The sequence below is a fragment of the Nesoenas mayeri genome, assembly GCF_963082525.1.
Source record: "Nesoenas mayeri genome assembly, chromosome: 7".
NCBI lineage: Eukaryota > Metazoa > Chordata > Aves > Columbiformes > Columbidae > Nesoenas > Nesoenas mayeri.
Genome location: NC_137551.1, coordinates 4,327,641 through 4,346,991, shown reverse-complemented (window position 1 = coordinate 4,346,991; position 19,351 = coordinate 4,327,641). Strand labels below are relative to the sequence as shown.

Sequence of the window (19,351 nt, the reverse complement as noted above, 5' to 3'; positions counted from 1 at the left end):
CCCCTTCCCAGACCCAAGGTGACCCCGCGCTGGGTCCCTGTGCCCGCTCCCGGTTCAACCGCCCGGCCCCCGCCTGACCCCGGTTCATGCACACGGCACACGCTAGGAGACGGTCTGAACAGCAATTCTGCCACGTTTATTAGGCCGGAGGGGGTACGTGCCACCAGAAATCAGTACAGAGATGAAAAACTTAAGTGGATGAGCTGCAGCCAGAAACTAACAGTACAGTTTCATTAATGTCCTCTTTCCAAACAAGAGACAGGGCATCACTGAAGGGGAAACAAGGTGTAGAGATGAGGCCAGTTTGTTCCATCACAGCAAACACCCCAGGACAGAGTAATCATTTCTGTAATTTTCCACCCCTTTAAAACAGCATTCATGTAAAAAAAAAAATCATTAAGAGAGGAACACTGAGTGAGAAGTAGAGGAGATGTTTATCTCCCTAGCTGAAATCTAACCACCTCTTTGAAACACTCAAGCTTCAACTCATGTATTTGCCTCAGATAGCACTCCAAAACCAGAAAGGCTGAACTGCTCTGAGGACCAAAACATGGCCTTATGCCTATAGCACAGCACGTTCATCAGACATAAATTTTTTTTTAGTATTTAAATACACCTTGCTCATGTTGTTTTTCACTTGTCCTGCTGGTCTCACCCTGCGATGGAAAGTCATTCTGGCACATATGGCACACAGGAAAAATTACCAGTTGCAGCACAGATGTTCGCAAACCATCCCTAATACAAACCCGTAAACCAAGAGAGGAGCGAGTCAACCTTCCTACTTCCCCCAGATGTCACCAACATTCAAGTAACTTCTAGTACAAACATATTCTACCCACCTAGGAAAAAAAAGCTCTGGGAACGCATTCTGATGGTCAGTTTCCTACCACCGTTTTATTAGTAAATACAAACCATGGCTTTGCCTCCTAACTACATTGTACGAGATCAAGTAGAATAAAGCGCTCATTTTAATAACAACCTCTCATGTATTCAGTACAGTCTGAAGAGAACAAGGATACTTGAAGCTTAAGAGTGCCACTCCGCACCATGCTCTTGTTTCAAAAGTCATGGTTACACCATGAAACAGTAGCACAAAAGTAACATTTTCCCATAGGTGACCCACTTATAAAGGTAGCATTCACTACAGTAAAATTCAAAAATTACCACCTTAAAAATGTATTTTATGCTGACAAATTTCCCAACTGCAGGTCACTTTTCTTTCATGGGAAAGGTACAGAGAAAAGCACTAGTCACATGTTTTTATTTTCAGATAGCCAAGAACGGACTGTAGGAAATAAGTTTTTAATCTGCTTTATAAGAGATTGCCCCTCTTCAGCACTGTGAGTTTTCCACATGCATAGTCTGAAGCAACTGAAAAGCCACTTAATGAAGTTAGTTTCAAGCATGAGAAGTTCACCGTAACTCTGATATTGCAGATAAACCACGTTAACTCAAGTGTTTGATGTTCAAACACTTGTATATTAATTTACAGAGGAAATACCCCACGTAACATGTCATTAAACTAGTCGGAATCCTATATAAAACAATGTGCATCACATGCTAAGTAGATTCGGCTAAAGCTAGCATGAAGATTAATTGCAACATGGTTCTAAGTTGTATGTGATGCATGGCTTTACTTTCCCTTCTGTCTACAAGACACGCGCACACTTAAAATTTTGATTCTCTACAACAAGCACTTTAAGGATATGCTACTTTTTTTTTTTTAATAGCCAAGACAAGTAGTAGAAAATGCATTTTATTTATATGGAAAAGGCTACATTTAGATTTGTAAAAGATCTGTGATAGTGTTATATTGCCCATATGTCAAAAATCAGTTGTGAATAGCAACAAAATGGTTACGTATCTTTCTATAGAGCAATGCAATTAGTTCACATGGCAATAAAATCAAGTCAAGTATGGAACAGAATCAAACCCAGGTGTTTCTCCATAATCAGTGTACAAAGAATTACAGTGCAAAGATAATTTCAAGACATCTGCAGTCAATCTTCAGAATATCCTAATGCATGGGATACTCCAATTATTTTCTTACTAGCAGTTGTATCTTGTCAATACTGTGCACAAGCAAGTCAGTCTAAAATGAAATGACTTACACAGTAAATAAAATATTTAGTCTATACAGTAAAAAAACACAAGTTATATAGGTGAACAAACAAAATGAAATTTGAACATACTTAGACAACGTACTTTAAGTACAGTATTCATCACATAAAAACAGCTAGTTTTTCCAGCAAAAATAATTCGGTTGCTTTAAATCCCATTGTGGGTCTCGTAGCCTGAAGATGCAGATGTCGAACTCTTAAAAACCAGAATAAATGTCTTCTGCAAAAGGATAAATATTCTTATCACAGTCATAAGGTTATTTTTGGAAGCTTGTTCTCCCTTGCTCCAGAAACACACACCAGTGAATAAAATTCAAGAGGGAACATGATATATTGAAACAGTAAACTGTGCTCCATTTCCTTCTAGTTTTGAAAACACCCCTAGAATTTACAGTACTCTGTGGTATATGAAAAAGTCTTCACAAGTTTACATTGCATATTTCTGAGTCCATTCTCTTGCATGTCTGTTGTATCTGTACGTGCAGAAAGGGATTACAGTGAAGAGCTGTTAGTGATACACTGACAATGGCCACATCTTTACTTAATACACATTATTGAGCTTTTCATCCCTTAGCATAGATTCAGATAACACTAAAATAGTCTAAAAGCCAAGAAACACACTGTATGTTCAATTTCTAAGGTTACCTACCACAGATGTTTAGACTCAAAACCAATCTCACAGGTTTGTATTCAAATGCATATCATCATGCATACTTAATTTCCATTTCACAACCAGTTCCCTTATTTGTACCTTAACAGGAATTTGTTCTTAATTATTCCTAAATGTCTGTGCTATTAACATTCTGACAGAGTTCACATATTTTAGTTGCATAAAATTCAGTGTAACTAACTGGTTGGGGAAAAGGTGGGGACAGAAGGCACAGCGATATTTTTCTTCTCCATTCTGCACTGCCATCTGCATTTCAGAACCTGAAAAGAAAACGTCCTACATTTTTGACTGGATTTTAAGACTTAGGCCTTCTCCTCTGCTTTGAAGCTGATTAGCACTGCCAAAAGGTAAATGTCCCTAGAGAGTCAGTAACTTCCCCTCTGGTCCTCACATTCATTACATTCCACTCTTCAGACTAGATTCACTTTTTTTCTAAGTTCTTCAGGGAAAACACTGACAAGTTTTTAAATTCGTTTCTTACGAACCATACAGCAACTCATGTACTAATTGGTTTTCTTTTTAACAATATGCTACCATACAAGTCTTTGGACTTATACTAAAATACCCACAGATAAATGCTTGGGGTAACTGGCCATATCTCTCATTTCCTAAATCCAAGATGAGATTAAAAAAAACTGAATAGGTGATCAACATAAGAAGATAAAGCTGTAATCAAGACCATATGGTCTCTCACCTTCTCTAGCAATGATTAGATGTTGAGTTTTGGAGACAGAGAAATATCCCTTGTTCACTTCCATTCACAAATGGGAGGCACAAGGGCTGCAATCACTATTAAGTGAGTAGGTGGACAAAAGCTGAGACACAAATGGGGAGAAACTGAGGCACAACATCCTCAACTTGAACACTACCAGCTTTGCAGTACAAGCTACAGACTTTAACCACTTCAGATCTTGGAACTCACTTTTGATTGTATCAGACATCCAACTGTCAGAAAAAAAAAAAGCCATTTTAATAATTCTTACTCTAGGGAGAGAAATACTATAGCACAGACTTCCATGTAACTTCTACATCACTGCTCCTCTATCCAGTCCAAGGTAAAAGCAATAGTCAGATCTTCGTGGACCTGTGATCTGTGATGAACCACAGGCCATTAACATGCATTGCAAGAAGTCTTCCACGGCTCAGTGCTAAAAAAATAGGCACCAAACAATTTCTCAGTCAGTTAACAAGAAAGTAAAAAAAAAAATCCTTTTGGATATCACAAACATTCCGCAGTATCTGAAACGAAGAGTCTAACAATTAAATAGTTAACAGCAAGGTTACCAAACAGCAGCTGAAGTAGCAAGGATAAAAAGCCTGCCCCAGACTAAATTCATAACCTTTTCCGCAGCCTGAAGAAGTCAGATAAACAGTGGCGGCTGGGCTGTCTGTCAACGTGCGGCAGGGCTATCACTATTTAATTTCTGCTCAAGGACACCAGAAAATTTGCAGCACATTATTTTTGGGGAAGCTTATTTCATTCTCGGGAAATCAGAATTGGATGTATTTGGAAAACCTCAGAGATGCCTACTCCTTGTTACGGTCCTAAACTGATCTTGTGTGTCAGTCTTTCTTAATCCCTCACACACCTAGAAAATCCACATGTACTAAAATCCAGTTACAGAAGATGGCTCAGGCCATGCTGATGGACTGTAGACTATATCCCGATTGTGCTCAAAACACCTATAGCAGCAGAGTTCAACAAAATCTCCCAGTGGTAAGCAAACCATTATTTCCTTCCTGGATCACCGATTCTGTGACCTTTCCCATGCATAATTTTTTTAAAGTTTATAAGCCCAGAAGAAGGTAACTGGTATATCAGCAGAAAGCACTAAAGATGGAAGAAAACCTTGGAGATCATGCAGGCTAATCTGTGGAATGAAGGGCCTGAGCTTCCTGCCACCTACAACTGCAACAAACTCTCAAGAAACCAATGCATCACTTAGATATGCACAGATGCCACAGTTCAGATTTTACTGCTCAAAAGAATCACTGCAGAGAAGTAGTGCTCTGGAAAGAAACTCCACTGTGCCAAAGCACCGGGCTTGCTGGTGACCTCTAAATCTGACCTTGTGAGTGCTCAGTTACCAGACAGCATTTCAAAACCCTCCTTAGGAGGGATGCACAAGAAGCCAGCAAGCCCGAAAACTGAACTTGGGGAAAACCAGCTGGTTCCGCACTGTAAGTAAAAGATCTCAGAACAGTCAGCATAGAACCTTTAGAGCTAAAAACCTCTCAAATCAAAATCAGATTTGGTCCAGAAGCATGTAATACTTCAGTTACGTGCTGTCCATGTTACCTTCCCGAGATCAGAAACTTCCTGCAAGTTCTACAGCCGTTCCAGAAAGTAAAAAAAAAGTTCTTTTCCTCGGTAAGATGCTGTAAATTGCAATGTGACGATGGTTCTTAGCATTGAAAAGAGCCTATCCCACAATGGTATCGAAACCATATATTTGTTCTTCATACCTAACATTTGACTAAAGGCACAGGTTTTACAATCAGAGAATCACAGGAGCAACAAATAGCTCATAGCTGGGAAATTATTTTTTCATGCAGTTAATATAAAGATTAAACACAAAAGTGTGATGGTTTTATGTAACTAAGTACAAGAAATAAAGTACCCAACAGTTATGCAGGTCTACAGTTTTCTGCTTGCCATTCCACTGATGGATATTTTCAAGATTTAAAAATCTAATCCTGTAGAAATCTATGAAAAGAGTATCTTTAAAAGTTAAGACAGAAGGTGCAAAGCAGATGACCATCTGCAAGTACCAGACACACAATTATCTATATGTTATACTCACTTTTCCTTGTCTGACTTGTAGATCTGTGCAATGTCCGGTACTAAAGGATCATCTGGATTGGGATCACAAAGTAAGGAGCATATGGACAATAAAACTAAACAAAAGAGACACTAGATTAAACAAGTTAGTTTGCTTTATTTCTATAATAATTTAATATATTCCAATACACTGAAGGAGGGTGGTGGGAGATTGGAGAAAGAATGCATATTAGCACTAAGCTTTCATATTGCAGCTCTGCTCAGAAATGTTTCTGCAGCATCATTTTTCTAGCTCTTAAGTAAACACCATGTGATACCAGCCTAGAGAACCTGTAGCTCATGGACCTGTACCTTTTGTAACGATCCCTCCCCCTTGTTTTAACCTCTGAGCATTAAACAAACTACAGACTACATAGTTACAGATAAATATTTGATCACACTAGGCCATTCCATCTACAGTTATTAATTAAGATTGTTAATATTACATTGCCATGCAATATTCTGTGCGTATCCTTCTCCACTTCTGTGCTGACAGTCATTCTCTTCTTCATATGAGCATTTCACCTAATTTGATATGTTTCACTTCCATTTTGGGAAAATACACCATTAGCATTATATGCAAGTTTCCTGGTATTGAACCAAGTATGTTTGATTTTTCTAATATTTTTCAGTCCATACTTTTCAGGAAATTTCTATTTTTATACTGAGAACTAATAGGAATACAAGGGCACACAGTTAAACAAGTCTAAACATGTCGTGAAAGGGAATCTGAATCTACTATATAACAGGTCTGGGTTTTTTTCCTTGCTTTACCTAGTTACCAAAGAGCCAGACTGACACCTATTTTCGGCTGTAGCAACTTTGACCACTTCACACTGAAACTTCCTTGAGCCACTGAGCTAATCCTCAGTTTATGAGTTATATGGTGTGCAAGCATTTTTTAAAACCTCATCAAATCAGAGCACTTAAGACCAGTAAGACTGCTTTGCTTTATATCTGAAGTATATCTCTGAAGCTCAACAATACATAGAAAATGCTGAAGATCTAAAAAAATTAAAGATTTTCCAGTTCTAAATGCCAACTGTTAAACACGCTATAAGTGCCAACTTTCATTTGCTAAATACCTTCTGAGTAACTAGAAACAAGACAATTTTTGCTCAGCAATACAACAACGAAGTTCTGTGGAAAGATAATACCAATTACATGCAAAAGTAATTCATGTAATTCTTCAGCAACTATTTCATGAAATAGTATTAAATTTAGATTTTATTTAGCTTGTGAGATTCCTGCACAGGATCCTTGTACATGAGCATGAGCTGCTTTTTCAAGAACGTATCGCAATCGCACTTGCATGGAGCAATTTCCATTGGACAGAGACTAACAATTTTTCCCTTGCTTGTACAAACATGATGAGCGTGTTCTAAAACAACACACATGGTGTAAAGAGCTCTCAAGCACAGAAGCAAGACATGAACTGTTTAACCTTCTGAGTGGCATAAGAACTTTCTGTAACAACAGTAAGAGTGTGCCTAAGCATTTTGAGGATGGGTGGGGAAAAAAAACCCCACAACTATAAAGCACCCACATTTTAAGCAGCTTTCGAAGTGACACAGAATGCCTACAACAAAAGAACTGCTTAACTGTAACCTTGATGTTCCAAAAATCTAGTGTTTAACTTGAGAAGTATAGCTACAGGACTAGAATATTTTAATGAATCATTTACTGCTGACTTTGAAAGCAGCTACATTTTAAAATAACCATCTTACAGAGGAATGCAAACCAGAACAATTTACCTCATTTAAAAATAAAGTGTAATTAAGACCTTAGCACACACAAGGCTGCTCAGGCAACCCAAAGAGCCATCAATAAGCAATCGGGTAAGCCCACACATGTCAGTATGGGGGTTTTCCATTTAGATCCAAATTCATTTGATTTTGAAGCTCTGCTCACCAGTTTCTCCTCAGTTCTGCATGCAGTTTCAGCTATAACATAGAAGTTGCATTTCAGGCTGATTAGACATTTATTATCTTATTCAACATGTTTTGAACATTTCTTTGCCATGAATGTAGTATTTTATGTAACATGACACTCCAAATAAACTGTGCAAGATCAGGACAACAGGAATTCCAATGGAATTTGCCATGTCTGTAACAAGCAGGATGAGTTCCCACTGCCCCGCCGGTCACTGCAGTAATACACAAAAAAGCACCGCGGCAGTATAGGCAATTTCATAAACACATTAGCAAACCTGTGAGTTTACCTTTAGATACAGTCAAAGCTGGTGACCATTGTGATCTCAGGATATCAAGGCAAATACTGCCATTACTGTTTATGTTTGGGTGGTATATTTTTGTTGTAAAAGCAATCTGGAATAAAAAATAAAAAGAAAACCAAGTAACATAAAACAGTGTTAATTACATTTGGAGTCCTTCACGTTGTCCCTTTAGCTCCAGTCATATTAGATCTGCCAATGCAGTTTATCTTACAGTCTTACCTGTTCATCCGCTATGAACATGTATCCCATTGCTGGCCTTTCTGGTTTGAACTTTCAAAATTAAGCCTCAAATAACTAAGACACAGAAAACAAAACTTTGACCAAAAATACTGCCTAAGTTTTGAGAGAAAAGACATACCTTTGGTGGTTTGAAAGGATAATCTGTTGGAAAGTGTACCGTGAGGAAAAATACTCCTCCTTGATATGCACTATCAGGCTGTGGAAAAAACAAAACAAAACACATTAATATATTTCAATTATTTTGGAGCTACCCTTCTGAATGCAGATAACCTCCCAAAGCTGTGAGTATCTTAGAAAATGCTTTTTTTTTTCCCCAGTACACAGCCTATTGCCCACTGCGGGCTGTGCACGGGGAAGGCGCAGAGGGAACTGAACCCTCCCACTGGCCTGCAGAGCTGCAGTAGAGCCAACCACGGCTCCTGCTTCAGTAGCCAACGTGGCTACTGAGTGTTACTCTTCTTGGGGAGAGAAAGGGAGGGAGCAGCGCTTGACTGGTGGAGCCACAGAACTGCTGATCCATCAGCTCCACTGCACCAAGGGAAACAAAACCCATAGCTGGTCTTCCAAATCCTTTCTCCATGCAACACGACAGCTGCTCTGATCCTCCTCCAGCCTTAAGCTACAAATATACTCACCTTAACAAGTGGTTTCTCTTTGCAGGTGCAAAGAGTAGGATTTTCCAACATAATTCAGGTGATCATGATGACATCAGGGAGTTTTAAAACACACAAGATCTTTGTGACCTGTACAAACCTGCGAACATGCATTTTGTTAGAGAACATGTGCACAGGTTTACGTCCAGGTTGCACACAGTTAATAGATAGAAATAACTTTGTTGCAGTCATCTGTTGAGGACATTAATCAGAAATTACAGCGCTGCTTTCTATAATTTAGCATTGAGACTTTCCCCCCTTGCTTTTCTAGTTAATAAAAATGAAAGAGGGGAAAACCTCTCTCATTGTTTGGTAAGTTTAAAACAGCAACAGAGGAACTCAATCTCAGCAAAACTGCAGAACATCAAGCTTTTGAGTTTCCTTATAGGAACCAAAGGCAGACTGTGTTTAAAATAAAACTTTTACCTTGTAAATGAGTGAAAATTTTGAGAGACGAATATAAGAGGCCAAGTCACAAATGGTCCACTAAGACCTGCCATCTTACACACTGAAAATGCAGACAGTGTTGCAATGTAAGGCAGGTTATATATAGAATTGCTAAGAAGCCAGCATTAGGTAACATCAGAGGAGATTGCCACTGTACTTCCAATTAGGTTTGAAAGAGCTGCTTGCATGTATACTAAATGGATTTGTCAAAGTTAAAATAAGCGGAAGATGAGACAAGTTCAGTTTCAGAGAGAAGGCAAAGGCACAGAATCACAGAATGTTAAGGACTGGAAGGTACCTCAAAAGATCACCTAGTCCAATCCCCCTGCTGGCGCAGGAACATCCAGATGAGGTTACACAGGAAGGTGTCCAGGCAGGTCTTGAATGCCTCCAGAGTAGGAGACTTCACAACCTCCCTGGGCAGCCTGGGCCAGTGTTCTGTCACCCACACTGGGAAGAAATTTCTTCTCAAATTTAAGTGGAACCTTTCGTGTTCCAGTTTGTACCCATTACCCCTTGTCCTATCACTTGCTGTCACTGAGAAGAGCCTGGCTCCATCCTCCTGACACTCACCCTTTCTATATCTGTAAACATTAATGAGGTCACGCCTCAGTCTCCTCTTCTCTAGCTCCAGAGCCCCAGCTCCCTCAGCCTTTCCTCATAAGGGAGATGCTCCACTCCCTTCAGCATCTTTGTTGCCCTGCACTGGACTCTCTCCAGCAGTTCCCTGTCCTGCTGGAACTGAGGGGCCCAGAACTGGACACAAGTGAAATCACACAATGTATTATGAGGTATATAAAATGAATTGATGATGCCTATAGACAGGAGGGTACCCTGCTCCCACACATTGGAAATGAATTCTCAAGGTAAACTTTAGTCTTATGCTTCCCTCAGGCCACCAGGAAACATATAGGATGTGCATCCCTATTTCCTTATGTTATCATGATAAAGGATTAATATCCCAACAGTGTTCTTTTCCTGTATTTCAGCAGATATGGCTGAGATAAAGGTTGGCAAGAGAGGCTCATTCTTAACTAGAGAAATCTAAGGAACCTGAAGCAAAGAAAACAGTATTTTCCACTACAGAATATGGCAGGTGAATTGCAAGCTGGAAGAAAAAATGGAAATCAAGCCAAGATTTATGTGCTAGTATTTCCCTTACTCAGGTCAGAGTCATTCAGGACAGAGACATTATTGGTGGCACTCAGCAATCGTTAACTCTTCTTTGCTATTTTGTGATTCATCTTTAAGCAGCGCAGAAAGATAAGGGTCAGAATGACCTTCTATGCAAAATAACACAGTTGTTAAAGAAAAATGGCAAAAGCCTTAGTGTCCTACAGAAAAACTTGAAACAATCACTTCAGTTGTTGCTGGGCCATCGACAAGTTGGACACCAGACTCCAGCATAGCACTGGCAAATTAGTAACCAATCCTTCACTGCTTCAGAGCAGCTCTGCTAAAAATGCAAAAATAGCCTCAAAGCAGACAATTACTCTTTTCTCCACCACGTGATGCTGCATCTTAATGGATTAAGTATTGTCTCAAAATTTCAACTCACACAATGATTCAGCTCACCATCTGAACCAGAGACACTTCTTTCAAAATTAACAGGTCCAAAAGGAGAACACCAGGAATACAGACTCCTCACTATTATATTAACAAACACCCTTTCCCTCAGGTCATGTATATTTATTGTTTTTGCTAAAATTATTTTTAGTTTTCCTTTAAAACTTTCTGTTCTTCAGCTTTATTGTCCGTCCTTATGTCATTTCCTTGACAAGATTCATAAATGGGGTGTCTAGAGATCTCCATGAGCCCTTCCGCAGGCCTACCGCACGCAGACACTAAAGTACACACCATCGCCAGGCTACAGTTTGCAAATCCAGTTTTTGCCAGACTCACATTACAGCCATCAAACAAGCTCTGTCTAAAAGCCCCCAACTTGAACACTGGACTACACCCATTCTTCCTCCTTTCGGATGGATCTATCTCCTAGAACTGAAATTATCACCTTTGAAAAGTGAGCTTTTCACTTTGCTGCCCCCATCACCAATTCAAACATTGCAGCTGACTGATGAAACACCCCTGACTTCACCAAGAGGGTGGATTTTTGAACAGTTACAGAAAGAAATTGGTGCCAGATCGGGAAGAACAACGATACCACCCTCAATCTTCACATGCAGCACAGCTGAATTTGACTGCCATGTTTACAGAAACCCAAACAAATCCTCTACAACAAAAAGGGAAACGAGGTCTTCTTTCTAAGGGGCATGAATTATATACTTACAGGTCCCATAATTGTTGCTTGCCAGTGAAACACTGAAAGTCAAAAAGACAGAACAATTAGAGATTTTTCTGAGCTTTCTCATAACCAAAAAAAAAGGTCAGCAGTGACAAAGCACTATGAGGAGCTTACAGTCATCTCCAACAGGCCCAGCGGAGCAGTGGGCTGGCGGGTCTCGCTGCAGGTCACTCAGCTCCTATAAGAAACACACAAATATTTGAAAGACATCCACATGAAAAGAAGCACCGCTCAGGAGCACCACTGCAAATGTGAGAAAGCAAACAGATTTTATTAAATAGGCCTGTGGCACTTTTAAAGAAATCAACACTGGAAATATCCGTTGATACTGAAATGCATTTTTTGCCAGATAGGTCTACAGCTAAAGACAGCATTGTGCTATAAATTGACATCTGAAAGTATCTAAGAGCTATAGTCAAGTTTATAATGGGCTGAATTAGACACAGGAAAAGAAAGAAAAAAAAAAAAAATCAAGAAAATGAAGGGTTTTTTCTTGACTTGTCTGTAAACTTAATGCTTAATTTAGAAATCTACATGCTAATCTGACTGTTGCTTTAGCTTTTGATTTTACAAAAGCTTCTTGTATTAGCGTATGTACACTAGCCGAGTTAGACTAGCTCATAAAAGTTTTGTTGTCTGCCTAGATGATATAGGAACACAATATCAAGGTTCCTGAGTAAACTAGAAAATAAAGGAAAAACACTAGCTCTAGACCTTATTTAATATACATTGATTTAATTCCTTGTGTGCTTTTTTTTCCAAAATGACTTCTGCAAAACTACCAAGAAAGTTGAAATTTAAGAGAAGCATTCAGAGAGTCTTTTGCAGGTCAACTGATTTATTTCTCTTACAGAAGTCCATACAGTCCCAAATAATTTAAAATTATTATTTAATTACACAAAACCAGCTCAGCTTTCCATCAAATTTATCATCACTATATCAAATGCAAAACAAGCTATATATCAGTGTTGTTTCATTTTCCTTGTTTAATCCAATATACTACTTTTGATGTCTGAAAATTTACTGTTCTAATAACAACAACTTTTTCCAACTCCAAGCTGGTAAGAACTGTGCTGTGATAAGTTTAATGATGATGTGTAAATACTTCCATCAAAATAAGCTAAAAATGTGTGTTAAACCACTATTCATAAGGCACTCAAAACACACACATTTAAGTCAACAATAGACATAAACAGGTCTGCAAATATCCCAAGTTTAGCATGAAGAATAACAGTGGAAACATTTCTACCAAAAAAAATCATTAGTCAAAACAACTACTTCAAAAATCAAGGTTTAAATCCAGCATAGAATTTGTCTATGTGGCATCATCAGACCTTACGTACAAACTGAAGCATTAGAACTCTGCACTGCTCAACTACTGTGACACGTTTATCCATTTACATCCAGTAAACATTTTGACTGGCAGAGTCCTCTCTTGGAGGGACCCAGCTTACCATGGATTTGGCACCTAAATTCATGCACACTTCTCACAGGGCCCCTCACTGCAACACATCTTCAGCCCCTTAACAGAGTGGTAATGTCAATAATGCTCTGAAGTCACTCCTCATAATCCTTGCGATTTAAAACAAAAGAGGCAGCCCTTTGATATACTGAAAAAAATCCATTTTCCAACTAGTGTTTCTGCCCTTAACTTTATTCTGTTGGTGAAACTGTGTGCTGGTCCACAAGAAACGCCCCAAGCTAGACTTGGACTAATAAAGGCAAGAGCAAAACCCCTTAGAAATTTAGTTCCATTTTAAATCAGAGGATTCAAATTTCAGTAGGGGAATGATACAGAGAACCAATAATCTATGTAACGCCAAGTCACTGCACATATGCGAAGGGAGTCAACAAGTCTCAAATTTCTGAGAGTCACAGGAGCTGTAACAAGCATTAATGGCAGCACAGCAGTTCCAGCCTCTGCCTGCTCTAATTTGCAACTCAAGATCTAACTGAACAAGTGAAGATTAAGCCTTGTACATACACTAAAAAGTAACAACCCAGCTACACAAGAATGTTAGCCAAGAGAGAATTCAAAGCCTAAAAGTCATGCATCTTACAGCAGTCATGATGGACTACTAAATTAAAGGCAATGATGGGAAAAATATGTAGCTTAAACTCTTCAGAAAGCCTCTAAAATATTATGCATATACAAACTGCTAGGCAAGCACTTGATTTGGAGTGACAAGTGTATAACAGCACTTATTTGCTAGATGCTTTCCTCAAGCTCTTTACATACCCTCAACTCACAGAAATGGGTTTCCTTTCATATATACACATGTACTCCAGAATTGGCAGGAGCTGGGGAAGACTCCTCAGGTGTGCGTTTTCATTTTGTTCAGACTAAAGGCACTGAAATTTGTCTGTGATTAAAAACCACATGTTTTTAATTATACCTCAGTGAGATCCAGAACTACCAGCTCCTGTTATTAATATTTCCCTAATAATGATGAAAAGGCTCTCTTCAACCAGACATAGAAAACCTGCTTCATGACTTTACATATTCACAAAAGAACGAGAAGCTGAACACAAGAATTCTCTGTACAAAGCAAATTCTCCCAAGAAGCCCAAAGCATTTGCTGGACAAAGCTGAAGAGTTACAAAGCACCATGTGCTGAAATCTCATCAAGATGTGCAAGAGAACTGCATGTAAGGCATTACACAGCCAACACTAAGGATTTCTCTGTAATTTTAAGTTAATTGGCTCCAGCATCTCTGTCCGTGTTTTATGGATTATCACTATGTAGCTGCATGATGCAGGTCTGGTTACTCCAAGGCCTCATCTACACCGATATTTTGAGTCACTGGTACAGAAAATGCCAGTGACATACTTTGATGTCACAAGATCTGTTACTCAAACAGGATCTGTTACTCAAAGCAGTGCAGATTCTGTTTCAAAAGAGAAACTCAACACTACAAATTGCAGTGTACACCTGTGCAATGTCTTTTATAAGAATACACAAACCCAAAATTTTACCTGCAAGAAATGGAAACACAAGTTTCAGTTATTTAAAACACTGGTGAACATCAAAGCATCAGTCAAGAGCTCCAACACATGCCACAATAACCCAGTACTTCCAGGATAAACTCGTACGGAGAAAACAGCTAAACTGAGGACAGTGGTAGGAATAATCCTCTAATCCCCTCAAACATAAAAAATATTACAAAGTCTCCAAATTATCACCTTTTATTGCACTGCACACGCTGTAGAATAGCTCTGTGGGCAGCATGAAGCAAAACCATCAAAATCCAGTTTAACAGCCGTAAAACACATGCTATGGTAAATTATAAAGCCTGAAAATATTCCTGAATGTGCGGGACTAGTGCTTATTGTCAGGGTGTAATACAGGATGTATTTCATAGAAGTATGAATTGGGTGAAGACTGGAAGGCTCTTTTAACACTTAGATGCTTCGTGAGCAGTCAGGCTTCTCTCCAAAAAGCTACTGGAACAAGACCATAAAGGACACTTTGATAACAAGGAGATAGATATTCTCAGGATAGTACTCATGGACACTCAATGGCTATGAGCACTAAACTGAAGGCAGCATCACTAAAAGCTATTTTAATTCTTGAAGCGACAGAAAACCACAGCCAGAGAACTTTTCCACGCTGTTATTTAAAATAGAGGCTTTCATATTTGCCAGCTATGTTCTTCATTTCTTGCACAAAATGCTCTATAGACCACGGACTCACTTCCTACCAACTGCATGCATACACTGCTGCTATTAATGACGTTTGAAACCATCTGTCAAAAAAACCAGTGGTTATCCTTAGACGAGTTAAAGGATTCTCTGTTCCTCAGAACTTGGATAAATGTAAAGAAATACTTATCATATCATTTTTTGATATGAAGGTAAGTCTTCGTAATAAAGTATATATTCTATTTTATACATTGCTTTAATGCAAAAATAATATTGCTGTGATATCACAGTTGGTGTTTTGAAAGTGAATTAAAACATTTGCTATTACGGATCCAAAAAAGAAGCTCCCTCAGTATGCTTATTACGACCTAAAGACAGCATGTGATTCAACAGTTTAAAGTCAAACCCTAAACCAGAAATATTGATAAAATTTTATTTATCTGAGTCAATTTACAGTAAGAAAAGTTATTTTCAATGTAAATATTCGAGTCCATATGTCCTGTGTAGTCTACACATATATGAAACACATACTGAAACCAACAGGCACACAGTTCACTGACACAGCTAAATGTTTGAATGCTCATATTCTTACTGAGTTGTGAGAGAAAAACAATCAAACACTATGCACCAATAAGATAAAAAAAGACAACAGCTATTTTCAAACCAGCCTTCAAACACATCTCTTCTCACTGGTTTCAAAATATCTTCTAAAATTTCTTACAAGTCCAATTTTTTTACACCTTTAACAACAGTAAATATTGATTTTATATGTATTTTGCTAATAGCCTGAGCCACTAACAAGCACAACATTAACACTAGAGGAGCACCCAGAAGCACAGGATTTGTGATGAAAACTGTCTCCTCAGCTGTAACACTGAGCTGATCGGACAACAAACTCACAGTTTGATATATGAACAAAGAGTTCAGAACAGCAACGGTGCTGCACAGGACGGACAGGCAGAACTGACCTATGCACTAACTTGCATAACCTGAATTATCTTCTACTTTGCACAAGCCATGGTGTCTTGATTTCCGGAGGTGGTAAAAATAGAGTCTTCTTTGCACAATTACCTTTTCCAACTAAAACCTACGCTATTTGTTTTGTTTTCATAATTTGCAACATCTGGAATTCACATACCCCACAAAAACCCAGGTTATTCTTTTATTAGTGCGTCAGACTGCAGAGAAGCACCTCCTGCCCCAGGGAACATCTATGCTACATCACACACAGGGTGCAGCCTCAAGTTTGTGACAGTGTAGAAGCACGATGCCTCTTTCAGGCACTGACAAGGTAAACTGGCACAGGCTCCCCAGCTGAAGATGAATAAGAATCCCCTGTCCTCCTGCAATCTGCTGAGGATCTCTGGGATGAATTTGTGCCGGGGGCAGCCCTGACAGCTGTGCTGGCACAGCAGGGCTGGATGTCCTTGCTGCTCTGCCGCCTCCAGCACTGAGCTGAACATGCTTGCATGCAATCAGCTCACTCAGTTGTTATTCAGTTGCTCACTTTGTACAAAAGCTCCCAAGCACAATGCATTGCTCTGTTACTAGTGTGTAATCTTGAGGTCTGCACCTTGTCCTCCTTTGATGAGTCCCTCAAGGCTGATCAACAAGAGGCGGGATGCAACAACACAGACCACAACAGCAATGACATTTAGAAACTGGAGTCCCAAGCCGTACAAGACAAAATATGCTCACTAACATTCCTACATATTACAGCTTTGCTTTCTCTGTAGGCACCACCATCCTGAACAAACAATTTATCAAAATTATCGTGAATAAACACTCAAGCTTGACACCAAAATCCCCTGGCTGTGTTGAAGCACAGTTCAGAGAGCACATCTAGACTGACAAGCTCTCAAGTAACACCACTGTGTTTTCCAATAACTCTTTGCTCCCCAAAGAGCTCCTCTAGGCACTCTATGAAACTATGAAGTCCTTACAGCCTTTCCTCTACTCCAGATCTTACCCCTTCCCGCCCTTGAGGTATAAAATAGCAATCAACTTTTATAGCCAGTCTGAAGCATCAGGAAGTTAGATGAGATAAACACACCATCATACAAATACATAATTTTCAGGAAAGCTCCATACATTACAGTGACATCATGATAGTTTCTTTTCAATTTCTCCTCTTTATTTTAACTTTCCATCTGAAACAATCCTATTTTCTTGCCACTTTCCTATACTACTGCTCTGGAGGCAGGCTGCTGGCCAAATCTCTCCAGTCATATTTTCTTTTTCTTACCCTAGAAAGGCAGCAGATAATGATGAAGGAAGTTAATGAAAAAAATAAAACCAGCAATAGTAATTTCTGCAGCAAACTAGAAACAAGAGCTAACTAGTTCTGAATCTACTCTCTATTCTCCAGTAGGTCCTTCCCCAATGTCTCTTCATTTTTCAGTTAAAAGTTCTTGTGTAATTAGGAAATATTACACTACCTTGAAGTCAACATTCTGGGCAGTGTTTCTTCATTTTCAAAGATTAGAAAGAGAATCTAATATGTCTTACAGGATGAAAGATACTATTTCACAGCCTACTCATAATTTCATTTCTATTGAACACAAAGTTTTTAAATGCCACATAAAGAAAACTGTGGGTTTCCAATACGTATGGAAGTCTCTAAAGCTGAAATAAAAGTTACACACAGAATGTGGTAAGATAAAAATACAGAGAAAAATCCTGTTCTAGCAGGAGATAATTTGGAAGGCCACAAACTACCACTCCACCTCAAAAATACCAGAACACTACCAGACTTTGCACTTTGCTCACCTTAGCAGAATGAAACTGAACAAGAAGAGGAAAGAGAAGGTATTCAGAACAATCCTTTTCTTATAAAAACAAAAGTCGGGAGATGGTCAAGAAAAGCCGCAAAATTTAGAAGGCAACAAAAGGTAAAGCATTCCCACAATATGTAAAAGCATGACAGTTATTGCCAGAGAAAAATCACTGTAGTTATTCATTAATATTTGATATAATTAACAAATACAAGATTCACAATAAACATGTGATGTGAAGTAACAAAAATCTCCCTTAATTACATTGCCTGTAAAGGCACAATAAGATTTGTAGCATGAGACTTATGATACTTCTGGTAAAAATCCATCCAAATAACTTTGTATCTATTGTGCAGTATCTTAAATCAACTCCCTGCAGGGTCAACAGAGGTCAACAGAGAATTCTGTTTCTGTAAGAGCAACGTTTTCCAGCAGCAAAAGGGAATCCAGAACAAGAAATTACCGCACAGCCACAGACCCAGGACAGCACAAACACCAACTGAACGCACCTGTCAACATCAACAAAACGCCATGGACTCTATAACGCAGCCAATGCACTGACACTAACTCAGCTTCTATGTTTACCATCTATAACGCTTTTCTTTGTCAGTACTGTGCAATGACCAATGATCTTGCCAAGCAAAAGGAATATAGAAATTTACTCCACAAGCAAAGCCTGGTCATTCACAAATATGACCCCAAACTCTCCATCTGGAATACACCCAGAGGTCACACCTGACCAAAACAACACTTTCACACGGAGCAAACCAAGCTGTTTGCCCCTGGAGCACGATATTTTGGCAACAGATATTTTATTTACACCTCTGATAAAGATAACCCGCCAACACAAAGTCGCTTTTCATCCCCCAGTTCGTAACCTCGGGAAATATCTCGGATGTTGTATTAACCACAGCTTGAAACGCTGAATGGAAAGAGGTCTATAGAGGAGGCGAAGGGTCCTGAGACCCCGAGAAGCGGGACAAAAGCCGCCCTGCCCTGCCCTTCTCCACCTCCACTCGCTCCGCCCGGGCCCCTGACGGGCCAGACCGGACCGCTCCGCGGTGACCGCAACGGCGGGTAGAAGGACGTCAGGACCGGTGTCAGGCGGAAACAAGGCGGGAAGCGGCTCCTCCAGGCTCACTCGCTCCCTCCCTTCCCCCCCCCGACTCGGCCCCACTCACTTTCTGTATCCGCTTCAGCGCCATGGAAGCGCGGGCCGGGCGGCGGGAGCGCGGCGGGAGGGCCGAGCGGGGCGGGGCGGAGCGGGACGGGCCCTTTGTGTCCGCGCTGCGCGCCGGCGCTGCTGCTGCCCCCTGCCGGCTGGGGGTGCGCACCCCACCCCACCGGGCCACGACTGTGACAACTGTTTTCTTTCTTTACACCAGCATTTGGTGAGCAGGCTTGTCTTTTATCTTGTCCTCTCCCCCTGGGAATTCGGTGGATGA

At 39.7% G+C, this 19,351-nt stretch overlaps 1 protein-coding gene across 3 annotated transcripts; it reads right to left on the bottom strand.

Moving 5' to 3' along the window:
• Window positions 1-126: 126 nt before the first annotated feature.
• UBE2D1 (ubiquitin conjugating enzyme E2 D1) lies at window positions 127-19,131 on the bottom strand. Of its 3 annotated transcripts, none has more exons than XM_080347449.1 (7): window positions 19,088-19,131; window positions 11,604-11,667; window positions 11,475-11,506; window positions 8,206-8,283; window positions 7,833-7,938; window positions 5,595-5,688; window positions 127-3,050 (listed from the first exon to the last, which is right to left on the bottom strand). In XM_080347449.1, the coding sequence occupies exons 1-7, from the start codon at window positions 19,109-19,111 to the stop codon at window positions 3,044-3,046; spliced, it is 405 nt and encodes a 134-aa protein (XP_080203575.1). In that variant the 5' UTR covers window positions 19,112-19,131; the 3' UTR covers window positions 127-3,043. The 3 variants fall into 3 exon arrangements, with proteins under 3 accessions (XP_080203575.1, XP_080203573.1, XP_080203574.1); XM_080347447.1 differs by having other exon boundaries at window positions 127-2,593; XM_080347448.1 differs by lacking the exons at window positions 127-3,050; window positions 5,595-5,688 and adding an exon at window positions 5,730-7,554.
• Window positions 19,132-19,351: the final 220 nt, after the last annotated feature.